At 38.0% G+C, this 19,278-nt stretch overlaps 2 protein-coding genes across 3 annotated transcripts; one reads left to right on the top strand and one right to left on the bottom strand.

Moving 5' to 3' along the window:
- Positions 1 to 1,536: 1,536 nt before the first annotated feature.
- Positions 1,537 to 16,964, top strand: LOC132177438 (uncharacterized). 2 transcript variants are annotated; one of them, XM_088515585.1, is made up of 4 exons: positions 1,537 to 2,571; positions 7,458 to 7,622; positions 16,309 to 16,372; positions 16,618 to 16,964. In XM_088515585.1, exon 1 carries the CDS (start codon positions 1,702 to 1,704, stop codon positions 2,566 to 2,568), a length of 867 nt encoding a protein of 288 aa, XP_088371711.1. In that variant the 5' UTR covers positions 1,537 to 1,701; the 3' UTR covers positions 2,569 to 2,571; positions 7,458 to 7,622; positions 16,309 to 16,372; positions 16,618 to 16,964. The 2 variants fall into 2 exon arrangements, with proteins under 2 accessions (XP_088371711.1, XP_088371710.1); XM_088515584.1 differs by having other exon boundaries at positions 1,537 to 4,460.
- Positions 4,479 to 16,675, bottom strand: ARPC2B (actin-related protein C2B). Its single transcript, XM_059589763.2, has 10 exons — positions 16,601 to 16,675; positions 14,659 to 14,725; positions 8,051 to 8,258; positions 6,910 to 7,076; positions 6,489 to 6,566; positions 6,252 to 6,384; positions 5,933 to 6,024; positions 5,757 to 5,813; positions 5,558 to 5,609; positions 4,479 to 5,251 (listed from the first exon to the last, which is right to left on the bottom strand). Exons 1-10 carry the CDS (start codon positions 16,657 to 16,659, stop codon positions 5,055 to 5,057), a joined length of 1,110 nt encoding a protein of 369 aa, XP_059445746.1. The 5' UTR covers positions 16,660 to 16,675; the 3' UTR covers positions 4,479 to 5,054.
- Positions 16,965 to 19,278: the final 2,314 nt, after the last annotated feature.

The following is a 19,278-nucleotide window of genomic DNA, read 5'->3' as shown; positions in this document are numbered from 1 at the left end:
TGGTGGCTAGCTTGGAATTTGCTCATGGTTTTCTACAACACAAATACGACTTGTAGTCTTATTACTTATGGTCCCCATTGAGTAGGAGATCTGAATCTGGAGTTGTAGAGATTCTCTCTTTGGCCCATCCCCCCATCAATCACTCTTTTCCAAGCCGTTGATAATCAATTAGGAAGAATTTCGAAGCTTAATTATTTAGCAAGAAAAGACAAAAGAAAATTGTGATAATATTGGACGGTGTAAAATGAAGGAGGACTTTCAAGATTTTTGACCTATGGTTGTAGCAAGGAAGAAATTGCAAAGTTCCTACCACCTCGGAGCATGTGAATAGCATGCATGTGGAACTGCTGGTGGACTACGGCATAGGAAGAAATTAGGAAGTCTCAACCTTTGACGAGTCTGGCATAGGAAGGTTCTGAGAGAATAGTTTCCATTTTGATTCTTAAAGGAAACATGTGTTAGTCTTAGAAACATCTTGTTGGACAAGTATAATACTTTGAATAAAAGTAGGACATTCTTCCTTCTACACTTTTTTCTAGATATGGGTGAAATACCGCTTTCACTAAACAGTGAGCTGCTTCATTAGCTTCCTTTTTAGTAGGCTTTATATATCATTTCGTTCATTCAACATAGTTTTAATATTTTCAATATATCTACTCGAATAAGAGCATTCCTTTGCAAACTATGCACAATTTCAAAAGCAATTCTCTCGATTCTCAATTTTTTACAAAATTACTATCTTTCATACGGCCACCGCCTAAACTATTATGGGATCAATAATAACAGGCGTTGTGGTACGCGTAGTTGCCAGTACATTTTCCTTGTAGTCTCTTGCAATAACACCGACACACATCTTCTTTTTGCATTTGTTTAACGCTGCATTCCAAGTTTATGGTAACCACATCAGCAAGTGGTTTCTTCCATCACTGCCTCTTTTGTCTTTTGTCTTTAAAACATGAAAATGCTTTGAAAAATCAATGATCCTTCTAAGAATGAAACCCAACTACGTGAACTTACTAAGATAATAGATACACAAATCTAGCCATGTATTTTTAGCATTGCTCATTATGTTTTAACGTGAGTTTAATAGAGATACAGTATATAACTAACATATAGCATTACTCTTTGTGTAAACACTAAAGGGGGTTGATGGGCAGGGGAATGTTAGTTTTTTGACACCCTAATCTTGACAATCGACCCAACCCCTATCAAAGATTCATTTTTTCAAACCAGATTCCGTCCGCTTAATCAATGTTGGAAAATCAATCTTTTCGGATTTTGCCCAACCCTACTACTCATGGACCATTTGATACATAAACGACGATCATGGATGCCATAAAAAATGATGAGAATTAGAATTTGTTTTCTTTTCATCTTCAATCAAACTTTTCTATAACTTTAGACAAGTATTTATTCCAAACCAGTTAATCTGTAATTTTTTATTTATTTATTTTTTTTTCTGAGCTAATTTGTTGAGGCTTATAGTGAATAACTGGAGAGTGAAGGGGGTGCGCTGCACATAGAGCTTTTCCTATAATAAAAATTGAAAAAATAAACGCATAGTCAAACACCGCCTGCCTCTCCAAGATCGCTCATCTCTGCAATGGGTAACAGAGAAATTGCAATGGCGTATTCGATTGCCGCATAACTTCAAAGAAAGAAAGCTAAGAACACCGAACCCACAGTACAAACACGAACACAATGGCCTCACTAGCAACCCATCTCTCGGCCTTCCTCTTCCTTTTCCCAGTCGGCCTTCGCCGCCTCCTCTTGTCCTCCTCTCTTTACCTCAAAAACCCATCTCTCTACCGCTCCAAGACGTGGTATTTCTCCGAACCCAGATGGAAAAACATCGACTTCTACGCTCTCATCATCGCCCTCCCCATTGCCTCCTTCTCCGAAATATTCATCTTCTTGACCTTCTCCGGCCACCCCACCTACCGATTCTCTTTTTTCCAGCAATCACTGACTCTTTTTCTCTTCTGGGTATTGATCATTCTCGTCATTTTTCGCGAACAAACCGACCCTTTGCTTATTAACGAAGGTTTTGTATTCTTGGTCGCTGGAATTTCGTTTCTTGTGGAATATTCAGTGATCGGGAAGGGAATTACTGGTGTCTCTGGCGCTGTGTATGATCTGTTAGGTGCACTGACGCTTCTTTGTGCTGGTTGTTGCTTGTATTTATCGATTAAGCCTTCGGCGTTTTTCGCCGAATTTTTGTTATCCGCAGGATTGGTTTTCAAGGGTACTTGGGTGTTGCAAACCGGGTTGTCTTTGTACACTGATGTATTTGGTCTAAAAGGGTGTCGAAAAATGTCGATATTGACAGCTAAGGGGAATACCGATGTGCAATGTGATCTTGAGGAGGATGGGTTGAGGGGTGTTTCTTTGATGAATTTGTTGTTTACTGGGCATGCAATCTTGGTCTTGGTTGTGAGCATCGTGTCGTTTGGGTTGCTGTCGAGTAACCGGAATTTGAGGTGTGGTGAGGCGAGTGGGCCGTTGCTGGCAGAGCTTGAATCGGAGACTACGCCCATGCGTGCTCCTCCTGAGCTTGAGATGGACTGAAATGTATGCCTTATTGTTGTTTTAACTGTATTTTGGTACAAAAGAATTGGTTTAATGGGGATTAGTGGTTTTTTCATTCTCTATAGGTAGGCAGTGCTTAACTCTTTTGTTAACTTGTTTTTGGCACAGAGAAATGTTTCTTGTATTGTCCTTTTGTCATGAAAAAGCAATATATGTTTACTATTAATTATAGCCATGGTTTTTGAGTAGTGTTGGTTGCAAATAATTATTGTTGACTCATTGAATTGTATCGAGTTTCCCTATATGCACATATGACATTTTTTTATGACCAGTCATGGTTGTGCAAATGCTGCAAGAAGGTTCGGGACAAGAACTCCATCGTTTACTCCAAGGACTGTAACTATTGTTCAGCATCTAACCGGCTTTATAATTAAATTTATTTTTTAACCTGATGAAGGTTTCATAGCATGTGTGTGTGTTCACAATCTCTCTAGTATTATCCACATCCGTTGGAATGATTCCTGTATCTTTCCATGTGCTTCTTGCTTACTTCCCTTGTTGCTACACGTGCTTATATTGTCTTTGTTACTATGGTTTAGAAGGTAATGATGATGATACTGGTGGTAATGGATAGTTTAGACCCTCCTAATTCCATGTTCTAGGAGTTGAGAACCATGGCATGGATTTTCACATGGCTTTTTGTGCACCATTTGTGTGACATAAAAAAGGTCCCCGCTCTTTATTTCCTATATATGGTACTAGATGCACAACATATTTCTTAGGACTAGAGCTTTCCATCATTAGTGGGTTATCTCTTATATATATATCTTGTGTAATAAGGTTGCGCCCCTTTGCGCTTTGCATTACTTATAAAAGCAAAGATAAAAAAAATTTCTTAGGACTAGAGCCATCTATGTGTTTTTGAACATAACTCTGGTCCTCCCGTTCTTTTTAAAGTTATCTGTTTAGACTGTTTTGTTAAAACACGTTTAGAATATGTTAGATATCATAATTTATGAAGGCATTAAAACTAGCAAACAGACAATACGCTTGGAAGAGATCCAACTCTGCCTCACCCATGCTTGGTTTGAGAACCTCAAACTTAAAGTAGGTCTGGAATGGACAGTGCTATTAAACTAAAAGTTGGGCTTTGGTTACCCTTTACTTTATCCAAAAGCAACGCAAGTTGCAGCACTATGCCTATCTATGGAGGTTATTCTTTTAAAATTTTATGAGAAATTGGTATGGATTCTCATTTCTGCCACATAGTATTTCTTGTGTTATCTTCTCCACTTTTGTATTATAATGGACGGTTGGTGTCCTTAAAATTAGGTGTAGGGTGTTTTCATTGTTTTTGTTTAGTGGGGAGAGAAGCAGATGGACGAAAAAGACTCACTTTGAAGCCAAATTTAGATTCTTTCTTGTCCTGCTAATTGCTTTTATATGGAAACAAACTACGGTTATAACTCATATGTTGTAGTGTAAGAATCAGGGGCATGTTTTGTTGTCTTTTGTGTCTAGATATTTCACTTCCATGTTGAATCAGTCGTTCAAAGGGAACAGAAGGAAGATTTATGAGTCAACCTCTCTGTTGTGCACCCTTTTCTTAGTGCACAGAACAGTGAAAAACCACGACTTTATGGTTGGGTTTTATATTGCTCACCAGCCTCGCTTTAACTTACCATGTGTCATTTGCATGGTCTCAATGATATGTCTTTAGACATGAGTATTGATCTCGATCCAAAAAGAAAAAGAAACAGAAAAAAAACAGAAAAAAGAAAAATAGGAAGACCATAGATGGTGCCCTTTGTTAGGATCTCTGATTTGAGAGTAATGACATGACTTGCAATGGATTTGGTTGAGCAGTTTCAGAGATTTAGCTGAAGATATTGATCTAGTGTGTCAATATTCGGAGAACAAATTAATTTTCTGTAAGTTTCTCTCAGACTTCTACTTCTCTTTCTAACATTTTGATACTGCTTTTAGTATAATTGTCAGTCTTTTAATATTCAGATCACATCAATATGCATATGGTTTATTCAAGAGGAAAATATGCCAGTTTAACCATACATTATTTGCTATCTCGTTTTGTAGCTAATATTTGTCTGCAAAATTATGATCTATAGAGTTAGTTTTCAACTTGACTAGTCATATCTCAATGTGATTTTCCTGACTGCTCTTCAAATAGTTCCATTTGCCACAATCTTAATATATTTGAATAATGTGCATGTTTTTGTTTAATGTTCGGAGAGAAAAAGCCAAGGTATTTGATTATTCTGAAGACTGAGGTATTCCGATATATTTATAGATTTCCAAGAGAATGACAGCTTAAAACAGATTAAGTGAGCTTTTCTATGTAAAAGAATTGAAGGACATAAAAGTTTTAGGAACTTAGGATGTTTGTTATTGATGATGTGAAGCTCTTGAATCATTACATTCAGACAGTAATAGAAGTCCATATCTGGCACCAATCTAATGTCCTAACTGCAATCATATACTGGAATGTACAAAGTATGGGAATGGTTTTAATCTAATTTGGTATATCCCCTTGAAGAAGAAAACTTTGGGAATCTCAACCATCGACGACGGAAACGCCCAAATCCGTGGATTTTAATTCGGAAACGGAGTCGCTTGATCTTCCTGCTTAAGTTGACATATCTTCGTTTGAAGATTTTAGATTTTGATAGACTGACCAGTTTTCGTATATATTTCCATCCTCCATCTGCATCAAAACAAACAGTAACACGCCAAAAGCGTAAGAAGATTTTCTTTGTTTCTGTTCCACTATTACTGTGTTGGGAACTTTTTGCTAAACTGAGTATGGTAAATTTGAAAATTTCTGTTTTTTAAACTTTTTAGAAGTATTGTTACTTTCCTAAATGGCATGTGATGAATCGGCAGTTTAGCTAAGTTCATATCTCAACTTCTTCATTGAACAGAAACTAAGGACAGTGCCTCTTTCTGGGTAAAAGAAAAACCAGTACTGTTGTTTGGACTTTTCTTAAAGATATATCAGTTGAAAGCATACCTTGATCTTTTTCAAATAGTTTTTTTTCTTCTGAGCTTGCCTTCTGCAGGACCTGCAAGTCATGTAGAGAGAATCACTGTTATTTTCTTCTTGGTTTAATTATCTTTTGTGAGGTCCAAAAGTGGTTTTATAGAAGTTGTTCTTTTTGCAATATTAAGTGAATGCTAGATTGTAGATTACTTGATGCAGCTTAGGTTACCTCAACCAAACTTTCCAAACGCTTCCTCATCCTTCTCTGAATAAAACCTCTGGTGCACTATTTGAATAACCTTGTTAGCCGAATATGTAACAAGACCAATGCCTAACAATCTTAAGAAGAATCGGAAAAGAAAAAAAGCATTGACCAGTGGGAAAAAAAGTTTATAGAGATATTACCTTTACATGGTATTTAACATAGGCATAGAAGTTCAATAGACTCCATACAGTCTTATCTAGTCTTTTACCCTCAACATGGTGTGAAGAAATTTCTGTAAAAAATTTATGCATAAATGTCTTAGACTAAACCTACTCAAACTTTATCTGCTATATAAAGAAAAGATAAAAATGAGCTGCTGTTATCTTAAAATTATAAAAAGCATCTCATAGTTTGATTTGAAGTTTTCCTTAAAATGCATGATCGAAGGTGCACGACGAAATATTTTGATCTGGAGTATTTGTGTTTGTGTGAACTTGTGGTTGGCAGTCATAAGGATACCAAAAGAGACAAATCCTCCATTGGTGCTCAAATCTTCAAAAAGTTCTCCTCTCAGTTCTGGAGGAGGAATGGGTGACCAGGTGCAAGGAGGTACTTTGGCCCATTCTTGAGAACTTCCCACATCCATAAGTTCCTGGAGAAAGTGAATAAAAGCAAAAAGAACAAAGAAAAAAAAACCATCATGCTGAGGGATAGCACCAGAATAACCAGATATATCATATCATGTCAGGCACAAACCTGAAAGAAGGCTGTTGCAATAATCACATCTGAATTTTCTTTGAAACGCATGGGGAACACTGCTATGATTTTTTGTGGCTGTCAAACACATGAATTCCCTTCCATTTAGACAATCCATAGTTGCATAAGAAAGTAGAGTAAAATTTCAAGCTGTTCAAACTTTTCAATTTTGGCTTCAATTTGAAATTTCAAATCTTTGAAATGTAAATCTTGGTTGAACTTAGTGATGGGCCAAATTACTAGATTATTATTTACGCAGACTTACCTTATAGGTCTCTGGCAGCTAATGTTCTTATGGCATACAGCCTAGGCTACATAATAAAATTGGTAGAAATGTAGCATGGAATAGAGTATAAGAATTGGTGAAGCTGTTTCTGGAATCAATTCAGGATAGAGGATTTGACTGTACATGTGGAATTACCTGTCTGATGACAAAGAAAGGTTCCCTTGGGTGATAGACTAGTTTGATTGGTTTGTACATCCCTTGAAATGTAACCTGCGAATTGACATTTTGCAACATTTCTTTCAACTGAGAACTTAGTATTACTGCTTGCACTGAAGATATCTCTGTAATTGCCTTTACAGCGTCTGGAACAAGAAAACATGTATCAATTACAATTATTGCAACCTTCGCTTAAGCATTTTGCTAATTCTTCCACTAGTAGTTTATTATTGTATAACAAATCCCTGGCAGAAAGGAAATGATTTTTTTTTTTTTTTTTTTTTTTTTTTTAAAAAAAAAAAAATTAAGCTCCAAATTCTAGAAGATCTTTAGGTTTTAATAAAATAGTATACATATTGTTTGAATTTCTTCAGGGTACTATTCTAGTCTATTTTGTCCTTTTCTGTTTTTTGTACTGTTTCTGCTCCGCACAGAAATCGTGTATAAAAAACTATTGAAATTTCAACGTGTTACCTTTCTCTTCAATAAAATGATTCTTTACCTACGTTAATTTTACTTCTTTGCAGGATTATCAGGAGATTATGTTGGCTTCCTTCTACTAGCTTAGTATTTCTGGGTACTTGGATTTCCCTACCCAGATCCTCTGAAATAGCAATATTGGCGAGGTGGCAACCACGTTAATTAAATGATAATTTTTTGGAGCTTTATTTTTCAACTTGATGCATTTGGAGGTGTGTGCTCTTTCTTCTTTCTGTGTCTTAGACTTTGTTTCATGATGTTGACTCGCTCAATTCAGATTATAAAAGCTTATGCTCATATCTCTCCTTTAATGTGGTGACTAGCAGTTTATTAATCTTTTCCTTATTTTAAGTTCATCTCAATGCCTAATAACCCACTTCATCAAATCCATTCTATTAACATGTTGAAATGCTACTATATCATTTTTTTTTTCTGGATATCTTTAGTTCGACTAGTTATGTCTGCATGGTTGCCAAGAGGATTAAACAGTATATCTCCATTCACAGTTCTATTAAAATTGTTGCTCTTACGTTCATAATAATAATAATAGTAAACAGCTTTTAAGATGTAAATAGTATGAAAAAAATATTTCAAGTACCAAGAATCTTTTGTATATCATTGAAGTGAAGGATTACCAAACCTTTGCCACGCGGAATCTTATCAAAGTTAATACTTAGAGTAAGCTGGTATCCTTCTTTTGCTGGTTCAACAATTTCCATGACATCAGAGCTAACTCCCTTTACCATCTCTATAGTGTAGTGTGAAAGCCCATGCGATAGCAGGGCACCCTGGGACAGTAGTGGGGTGGATATTGACAAGTACGTGTGATATGGATCTGATGCTGAAGTCTGTTAAACATTAGAGAGGAATCATCAAAATAGTTCTTAAGTTATTTGTTAAAGCTATAAAACGTGTATAATTACAAGCTGACAGCACAAACACATTCAAAATTTTAATCATAAAACGTGTGCCTCTTCTCCCACTAATATTGGTTTCTGAAATTTTCAATTTAAATTCGAACTCTTGCTCAAAGATGTAATCTTTATTACTCGCTCCGCAATCATCAAATGTTCCAATTAACCTGATTACTTGAATCATATTTTTTTTTTTTTTTTTTTGTAACAAACCTGCTTCATAGAAAACAACAAACTTACAAAGACCTCAAAAAGAGGAAAAAGCAAAAGGTGGATCCTTGCCACTACAAATAGGGATAGAAATAGGAGGAGAAAATAAGGAGGGAATGCAGCTCGAGATAACTTTTGCCGCGGCCCTATATGCCACATGATGGGCGCAGAAGTTTGCACTTCTGTGAACTTTCCTAGCCTCCCAAATAGAGGAAATTGGGAGAAGTGAAATAGTATCAGAAATTACATGCTCAATCTTCCAATCTAAGACTATAGTAGGATGTTGTAAAGAAGAAATTACAATAGAAGAATCACCTTCTAAAATAAAATTTTTTAAATGTAAAGAGACTATCAAAGAAGCTGCCAGAAGGGCTGCTTGAGCTTCACCAAATGTGGGATCACAGGGAGGCCTTACTTGAGAGAGAGCTTTGACAATGATGCCTTGAGAGTTTCTGCAAACAGCTGCTTGGACAGAGAAGAGATCTCTTATGGCTGTATCAAAGTTTACTTTAAAACTGCCTGCTGGAGGAGGAGACCAGAGTTCTCTTACTGGAGTAGAGATAGAGTTCCAAGCTGCAAAATGTTCTAAAGATATGCGTTTGATGTCTCCAGCAAGAATAGAGACATCAGGGAATACACCTTTATGAACAACTTGATTTCTAGAGAACCATAACATATCACAAAGCACCACAGCATAAATTTGGAATAAGTGAGAATCTGCTAGAGGGATACCAAAAGATTGATGTGGAGATAAAATACCTTTGATCCAGTCGGAGAGGCTAAGGGAGGACCACTTCATAGAATCCAATGGCCAGTGAGAAGATCTCCAAGAAACTCTAGCAAAGAAGCATCTGAAGAAGAGGTGAGAAAGAGAATCCTCTTCTACATTGCATAGGGGACAAAATAAATCAGCTGGAGGGATGGGAAACATTGCATTTAACCTAGTCTTGGAGGGGATAATATCCCAAGCAATTTTCCAAAGGAAAAGTTTCAGTCTATCATTAAGCTTTAGATTCCAGAGAAGTTTCCATTGCTTGGGATCTAGGGGGGAATTGGGTAAAGACCTAGAGCTACTGATGAGTTTATAGGCAGACTTGGTGGAGAAAAGACCATTAGAGGAAGGAGTCCAGATGAACTTCTCTGTCGTGGCAGGGTAGATAGAGATTTTAGCAATCTCCATAACACTGGATGAGTCAAAAAGGTGGTAAAGCAGAGGAAAATTCCAGGAGAGATGAGGGGAGTTAAGGTTTTGAAGAAAAAGATCAGAAACAATAAGATTGGGAAAAGGGCTAACCAAAAAGGAGGAAGGAGATGGAGTGAAAGAAGGAAGAGTAGGAATCCAAGAGGAGCTCCAAATAGGGAGAGAGGAAGAGCTATGGATTCTGTGACAGGCACCTTGAGAGATGAAGGGGAGAGACTTAATGATACCTTGCCATAGCCAGGAAGAGGAAGAATGGGGAGAGGGGGAGAGAAAAGTACTAGAGTGGAGATACTTACCTCGAAGTTGAGCTACCCACATGGAGTCTGCATTTGAAAGAAGTTTCCACCCCAATTTGGAGATAAGGGCTAAATTCACTTCTCTCATTTTTCTGATTCCCAAACCTCCCAACTCCTTTGGAAAACAAATGGAGTCCCAAGCCTTAAGAGATAGATTTCTAGCCTTCTTGGGAGGGAAACCCCACCAAAATTTTTTGAAGATCCTGTCGAGATCAGTGCTGGTGCTGATGGGCAGTAAAAAGGAGCTCATTGCATAAGAAGGAAGAGCAGCAGCCACAGATTTGATGAGAACTAAACGACCAGCTTGAGACAATGTCTTAGCTCTCCAGCCATCAATTCTGCTATGAACCTTGTCAATAATGCCTTGAAAAGCTCTTTTCTTAGAGTTGCCCATCAGAATAGGGAGACCAAGGTAAAGGGAGTTTGAAGGATTAGAAGGATAAGGTATAATGTTTGAGATGGCTGATGAGGTAGCAGGGAAGGTGTTTTTGCTAAACCTAATGGAAGATTTAGCTGGATTTATGGACTGACCAGACCAGTAACAATACTTATCCAGACAAGACTTGATACATGAAGCTTCAGAAATAGTGGCTTTACCAAAAATGAGGAGATCATCAGCAAACAAAAGATGATGGATAGCAGAACAGTTTCTTGAAATCTGGAGACCTTTGATGGAGCCTAAACTTTCCTCTCTAAACATGAGTCTAGAAAAAACTTCTGAACCCAGAATAAAGAGAAAAGGAGATAGAGGATCACCTTGTCTCAACCCTCTCTCAGGGGAGAAAAAACCAAAAGGGCTACCATTTAATAAAATGGAGAAAGAGGAAGAGGTAATGCAAATCCTAATCCAGTGGATCCAGATGGGATTGAAACCCAGCTTTTCCATAATAGCAAGGAGGAACCCCCACTCCATTCTATCAAAAGCCTTCTCCATATCCATTTTGAGAAACATATAACCACCTTTTCCTTTTTTGTTTTTGAAAGTATGCAGTAACTCATGAGCAAGAATCGTGTTATCTTGGATATTCCTACCAGGCACAAAAGCTGACTGCAGTGGAGAGATAATCTTGGGGAGAAGATATTTCAGTCTGTTTGCCAGAATTTTAGTAATGAGCTTGTAAACTATATTGCAAAGGCTAATAGGTCTAAACTGATGAGCAGTATGAGAACCACTAAGCTTGGGAACCAAAGTGATAAAGGTGTGATTCTGTTCTCTCAGAAGGTGATTATTCTTGAAAAAATTCCAGATACAGTTCAAAACATCTACTTTAACTAGAGACCAGTATTTCTTGAAAAATAGGGCAGTAAAACCATCTGGCCCTGGGGCTTTAGTAGATCCTAGACTAGCAAGAGCTTGAAGCACTTCAGCTTCAGAAGGAATGGAGCATAAAGAGACATTCTCCTCCTCAGTGATAACGGGAGAGAATAAGTCCAACATCTCAGGATCAATGGGGGGGCTAGAAGAAGTGAACAAGTTGGAAAAATGGGCAGAAAAGGTTCCACCAATTGCTTCTCTAGAAGAAATCCACTCACCAGAAGCCAATTTTAGAAAATTCACAGCATTAGATCTTCTTCTAATGAGAGTGGAAGTATGGAAATACTTAGTGTTACGATCCTTACAAGTCAGCCAGGTTTCTCTGGACTTAGAACGCCAAAGACATTCTTCCATACTGAGAAGATTATCCAAAACTAATTTCAGACTTACTTCCTTGTCAAAAGTGGAAGAAGAAGGAGGAGCTTGTTGGACAGAATCTAATTGGGCGAGAGTAGCCTTTATCCTTTTTTGAATGTTACCAAAATGCAGGGAGTTCCATTTCAGTAAAGCTGTTTTGGTATTCTTGAGCTTCTTAGGAAGAAAAATAGCAGGGTTACCAGGAACTTGTTTCTGCCAAGCAACTTTGATAATCTGCTCACAAGAAGGGGCTTTAGTCCAAAATTCCTCAAACCTAAAAGGTCTAGGAAGGAAAAGGGAACGACTATTTGTGTTGAGAGATATGGGGTTATGATCAGAGTTAAAAGCAGGGAGGTGGAGCAGGGAAAATTCAGGATGTAAATGAACCCAATTTGGGGAAGCCATACCTCTGTCCAATCTTTCTTTAATAATGGCAGCACCTCTTCTGTTGTTACACCAAGTGAAAGGGTTTCCAGCAAACCCTAAGTCAATCATACCAAAATGATCAATGAAGCTTCTGAAAGGGCAGTGAGATGAGCTGGAGACAGGTCTCCCACCAAGCTTCTCAGATTGATCCAAAACAGAGTTAAAATCACCAATACAAAGCCAAGAGGCTTCAAAAAATTCACCAACAGAGGCAAAAGAGTCCCAGAAATCCAACTTATCTTTTCTGTCAGGAGGACCATAGACACAAGAGAGAATCCAAGGAGAGTGAGGGGGGTCAGAAAAGCACCATGCAGAGATGTTGTTCTTGTTGGTAATGAAACATTCAAGATCAACTCCTGGGCGCCAAGAGAGAACCAGGCCACCACTAGAGCCGGAGGGAGCCACTTGAGACATAAGGAAAAACCCAAGTCTGTTTAAGATAGCAGAAACTTGGGGAGGGGGAGATTTAGTTTCAGAGAGGAAGATGACATCAGGGGATTGATCACGGATCAACACCCTCAAACTTTGAACTGCAGCAGGGCGAGAGAGCCCCCTACAGTTCCATGCTAGGATCTTCATTGATACTGGGGAGACTGAACACAGCCTCCCTTCTTCGAAGAGTCAACTTCAGCAGCCACCACTACTGAAACCTGTTTGTTCTTTCCCTTACGAGCAGCTTTAAACATAGATCTTGCTGGAAGCTTCTCAAAAGAACCAGTAGAGAATTCTAGAGAAAGGGACTCAGAATGATCTGAGGGATCAACAACTTCATTGTTAGCACCAGGTCCTTTCTTAGGAGTGGATTCCAAATCAGATAGGCATGGTCTTTTCTTGTTTACCAAAACTGAAAGGGAGTAAGGAGAACTAGAATTGGGAGAATTCAAGCTATCCGAAGAGGGTAAGGAGGGTTTTTTGGGGGGACGAGTGTTATAAGGGGAGATTCTAGAATATTTTTTGTATGTGTTTTTTTTGGCGGGAATGGAAGGTGACTTAGTATTTTTTGAGGCCGTTGTGTTTGAAAAGAGAGAAGTGGAAGGCTTGAGTTGAAGTTTTTGGGCTGGGTTATTCAATTGGGGATTGGTGGGCCTTATGGGGGTAAGATCCATTAAGTTAGAATCCAATTCTAGGTTGGAAACTAACAAGCTGGAAGAGGGAGCTAGTTTTGGTGGGATAGGTTTAACAGGTTTCTGAAATAGGGATAAGGCATTTAATGTATTTTCCAGGGAGGGGTCAAGTCTTGCAGCAGTAGGTGGGATATTTTGTGAGGGAGGAGCTTGAGTAAGGGAACAATCAGGTCTTGGGGTGATGGGAGTGGGATTTAGTTGTTGGGATGTCAGAGAGTTGAGAGGATTGAGGAGGTTTTCTGGCTGGTTTACGTTACTGGTATTGCATGTCAGGGTGGGCTTTGAATTTTGGTCAAGAACAGAGATAGGTAAAGGAGGGGTGGTATTCACCTTCAGGTTCGCTAAAGAAGAGGAAGATTGCATGTTGGAAAAAATAGTGACATTTAGAGAAATTTTATACCTGGATGGAAATCTTTCTCCTTGAGGGGCAATACAAAAATATTGCTTATGACCTATCTTCCCACAGTCAGTGCAATAAGCATCCAATCTTTCATATATCAGATTAATCCAAGAAATGGTACCATCATTTCTGGTGAAGGAAAAACCAGGATTAAGTGGCTTGCTAACATCAATATTAACCAAGAGCCTAAGATAGCTGCGAAAAGTGGAATTAACACCACTGGAATTATCAACCTTCACAAGATGGCCAAGACCTTTTCCAATAGCAATGGCATTTTTGATAGTCATGTTAAGAAGGGGAAGACCATGCACTTGAATCCAGAAAGGGACCTCTTTAAGAGAAAGATCTCCAAGAGAGGCTGTAGGAGACCATTTTTGTAAGGCTAGTAAGGAACCATTAACATTCCAGGTAGTCTGTTTGAGGATACGGTTAATATGTTCTTCCTTGGAGAATTTGAAAAGGAAAGTGTTTGGGCCAAGAACGGCAAAGGAAAAGGGGTTGGCAAAGAACCAGGCTTTGATCAGGGCAGCATTAACAGATTGATTGTTGTGGGTTTTTTGGGAGATAATATGTCCTACTAGTGGAAGAAGTTCTTCACAAACTAGATCAGGAGGGAGAGTATCGAGTTGTGAGGAAGGATCCTCCCATGTTAAGGCTTCAGTTTGGGCAATGAGAGAGTCGAGATCTATGGTTGAAATATCCATTTGCAAGAAATGAATAGAAGAAAAGCAAAAGGAAAGAAGACAGGGAGATGGGGAAAGCAGGGAGAACACGAGTTCTAGAGGAGCTCTTGGAAAAAAGAGCGAGTAAAAATATTTTTACTTGAATCATATTTGGATCTTGAGAACACTAGAGTTCTGAAATTCTATGCATGATGATTTTTTATTTTATTTTAATTCATTCACATGAATGCATCAACTGAAGCTAGGTACAAGAAACAGAAAATGGATGTTGAACACTAAAATATATCAAGTTTTTATATGATACGAGTGCCGAGGGTTTTACCTGGATGTGGTATTCCACAGATCCGAATTCATACAAGTGATGATCGATCTCCATGGGCTTTTCAGCACTGCCATGAGAGGAACAATGTTGATTGTCAGAATGGTTATGTTTTCTTCTGTTCTTTATTTCTTTTTTATAAATACAATGGTTATAATTTTCTCTAACACTCCTACAACTTATTTTCAATCCATCAATCTACAGAAAGAAAAACATTAAACTTCCAAAATAATCATTTCATTCCTCATCTTCATGGCTTGGATTTTGGAATTTTCTTGTCCTTTTCTCTCCAATTAAACTGTCCATTTACATTCACAATACCATGTCGATTATTAATAAGCCTAATAAAATTGTTGACAACTTCTTCACACTGTAAAGCAGGAAGTAAACATATTAATATGAGATAGATTCTACAAACTGTGGTAGATGGAACTCGGTTTAACTAAGCCTTAATCCTAACTGACTGATTGATTCAACTACATGAATCCTTTTGAGCGAGTGAGTGCGAATCAATGGTCAGCGAGATTATGGGCAAAAGAGATTCTGCTTCTGTGGATTTTGGTTGCTATCCAATTGGAAAAATTTAAAGAGAATCAAGAGAGTATCCATAATTATAGGAGGCTTTCACCAATAAATGGAGAGGTCGCCGTTTTGGAAGGCGAGGATGACTGCAAGCAAATCTCCTTCAAGAATAAAGTTATCCAGACCAAGGTTTACTTTCGAATTAAGCTCACCAATCAATTACGGATGATTATTAGGATTACAAGGTTTGATGCCATCTGATAACTCTAATGTAGCATTTCAAGTTAAGATTAGCAATCCCTTTGGTTGTTACAGTAATGTGATGCCCCGTCCATAGAGTTGAATTTTTTTGTTTGCCTGTAGGGCAAGAAAGGTTCTCTGTATTTTTATATGGCTCACCTGCCTCTATGATAAGCTGAACCTAGAGATTACTAGTCCACCTGAAGGATGCTTTGGCATATTTTCCATTTCCTTGCTAAATTCAAGTTTGACAGTAAGAAATGTTGACAACAGAAGTGACAATTTCATGCCTGCTTGGTGGAAGATGTAGCTATCAACTATTATACTAATGGAAGTATACAGCTTCATCCCACCCACCAACTAGTGCTGAACATTCCGTTGCTTGTCCACCTGGAAAACACATCTTTCTGTCCGCCAAAGTTCATATGTAAAAATAATTGCCTACAGCTCCCACATAGTGAAACGCAATTTTCTACTTATATGCCCTGTAATAACCTAAGGCCAGATCATTGATTTTCCGTATCTTTTCCTACAGAAGATTAGAATGGAAATTACATTTCCTAGATTCCCTGATGATTTTATGGTGAATGGTATTCTTGTGGCGAATGGAAATCTTGTCAACCAAATAAAAAAACAACATAGATGCTATGTCCAATGTTTATGACTGCAGTAATTCCAATGCCTTGAATGTTGATGAGCTGTTATATTTTTTTTTCTTCTGGATAATAAAATCTCAGATCAAGCATGATGGGGCCTATTTGAGCTTGCCTGTGTATTTAAGATATTTAGCAAGATGGGTTTTACAGTTTGCATGCGTGAGCATTGTTATAATTGGCAGCGAAGTGCCTGCCGCATACTTGCTCATTTTGCACCTTATTTCCATGCATGCAGAGCTGTTTCATAACATTTGGACGCAATACTTGGTTCTAAATGGCTGAACGTCTACAATTGAGAGGTACTTTTCTGCCCACGCAACATTTGTTTCTCACTAGTAATCAAGCAGTAGTGAGCAACAAATAGTTTTGTCAGCACAATAACTCTTGCATACACTTTCTGGAGACCATACAAGGCACTAAAAGCTCCACTAAATAACAACTCCTCCTTTTCAGCTGGAAAACTTCCATAGCTGTTAGGGATAACATTGTTAATTACCATGACTTTTCAATATATAAAATGTTCTTACCGGTACTGTTTGAGCAGGATATCCTTCAGTGCCGGCGACGCTCTTTCAAAGCACGCCATCCTCAGAAATGCCTGATCTCTCCACAAATGGTTGAAAGTGGAAGTGAAGTGAGATGAGAGTTTTTAGAGGTTAATGAACTTTGAGTAGACTCTAAGTTCAACGTCGCAATCATGTTTGGCAACATTTGAAGCAACCACTTTCATCCCATCTTTTTGCTTCTTTTTGTCATTGACTTGGGTACAAGGCACGCTAAAGTGATTGCCTGTGCTTATCCTCTTCTTGCTAGATTTTGTTTTCGGATCCTATTACAAAGAAACAATAAGAAATCTTGCTGTTTGTTGATTTTATTTATTTATTTATTTAATTTCTTCTGAATATTTTGAACTGTTCAAGTAGAATTGGTGTCACGTCAGTTGGTGCAAAGAATCTTGGTGTGACATCCCCACTCCTAACACCGTAAAGGACTGCTCTAAAATACAATCGCAAAGAACTTCCAAAGGCCTGAAATACCGACACTTGTTATTAATGCCTGAGATTTCCCATTTCTGTCGTTACATTACCTTAAAAAAAAAATAATAATAAAAAAATTCATCTCAATTTGAGTATCTTATAGCTTGAAACGATATAATTTTGAATGAAATGTCCAAAGGTGGGCAGGATTTTTAAAAATTGTGAGAGAGAAGCTTTTGTTAAGAGTTTTAATTTTTCAGAAGTAGACATTCATTTTAGGACTTATTAAAAGAAAAAGTGAGACACTCAATATGAGACACTTTCTCACTTTCCATCAGTTTAAAATTGAAAGCAATGGTAATTTTAAAAAAAATTTAAAATAGTTACAGGATGAAATTATAACTTCATTGAAATAAAAGGTTTTAATTAAGGTAATCTGTCTCGTTTCAAGGAAGTCAAGGGTGAAGAAGACAGGGCATTTGTATATAGGGGTCTTCTTTGAGGATCGAGATCTAGGATCGGGATCCCTGGCAATAGGGAAAAATTGCCCATCAATAATTTTTGAAATCCTGGCCATCCAATGTGATCTAAGGGTTTACAAGCCGCCATGTGACTCACTAATAATAAAATAAAATAATATTATTTAAAAAATTTTAAAAAAATTATAAAAGAAAATAATTAAATAATATATATATATATATATGGGGTGACCGACCACCCCATTTTTGCCATAGGGGGTGGCCAGCCACCCTAGCTGGCCTTTGGGGTTGGCTTTGGGGCCCCAAGGGGTGGTTCTGTAACCCCGATGGCCAAACCCATAAATTATATTTTTTGGGTTTAACCCTAGGGGGTGGCTTCGGGGTTTGGCCATAGGGGGTGGCCGAACCACCCCCTAGAGCTATGGGGTGGCTTCGGCAGGGGTGGCCAGCCACCCCCCCGTATGGTAAAAATGGGGTGGCCGGCCATCCCATATTTTTTAAATTATTTTATTATTTTCTTTTAAAATTTCTTTTTAAAATTTAAATAGTATTTTATTATTAGTGGGACACGTGACGGCTTGTAGACCTCTGGATCACATTGGATGACAAAGATTTCAAATATTCTTGATGGGCAATTTTCCCCCTATTGTGGGGGATCTCGATCCTGAGATCTATTGCACTACCTCGGCTATAAATAGTACAAATCGTGACATGGAGGAAAAAATGGAGGTGCAATGAGAGGGGTGATTGTTGGGGTGACCGAACTATATGCCCTTTGGACAAAGGAGATAACACTCGTGGTCAAGGAGGTCGTTAAACCGTACTCTTTAGTCATAAAGATGGTTCAACCACCTTCAAATTAGTCATTGGAGTGGCGAAACCATCCCTATATGGACACATCCGTATTTGGGACTCGGAAGACACGGCCACTTCTTTGACACTCCTAGATCTTTTTTTTCTTTTTTTCTTTTTTTTTTTTGGGGGGGGGGTAAGTTCCTGGCGGTGGATAGTCCAATGGAGTCCAAACCTTCCTCCGATCTGTCCAACACAGACAACTGTATTTCATGTTTCTAGAAATGCATTTTCAAGTTCCATTCGTATCACTTTTTTATGACACAAGCTATCCTATAATTTTTTATTTTAATTTAAAAATAACTCAAATAAATTAAACTTATATCTAGATATAGAGAATTCAATGGCTTAGACCTGTGCTGAAATCCATAATGTGTCGTGGTGGCAGCAAGCATGACGAGATGCGTTTTTTTTTGGCTTTCCGTGGCATTATTCATGAGCCATGGAGTGTATGTTTGGGATGGATATAACTTCAATAACGAGCTTTATTGACGAGTGGCTAGAGAGAGATAACATTACGGGCTATGCTAAAGAAAGTTAATTTAGGAGGTGGCAACGAGCATGGCGAGACGGGAACGAGCACGAGTTTCTTGGCTTAGTGCAGCGGTCCGAGCGATGGTGACGATTACTTGTTTATTGGCTTTGCAACATGAGCACAACACTCGGTTCGCAAGAAGGAGAGGTCAAGAGGAGAAAGAGACTAAAATGCCTTAAAAAGCCTTTTAACTTTTACCTAAAATTGAAATATAACTTTAAAGACTAAAATGCCAAGCTCTTTTAAGGCTATCATCCTTCTCTTTACAATTATATTTTCTGTGTGTATGTATATATATATATATATATTGTATTCAAGAGATTGCATTATAAAAGGCCAATCATAGGGTACGGAGAGAGTCC

This window comes from Corylus avellana, chromosome 4, assembly GCF_965113065.1.
Source record: "Corylus avellana chromosome 4, dhCorAvel1.hap1.2, whole genome shotgun sequence".
In the NCBI taxonomy this organism is placed as follows: Eukaryota; Viridiplantae; Streptophyta; class Magnoliopsida; order Fagales; family Betulaceae; genus Corylus; species Corylus avellana.
Note: the sequence above shows the minus strand (reverse complement) of the source record. Positions and strands in the feature narration are given on the sequence as shown.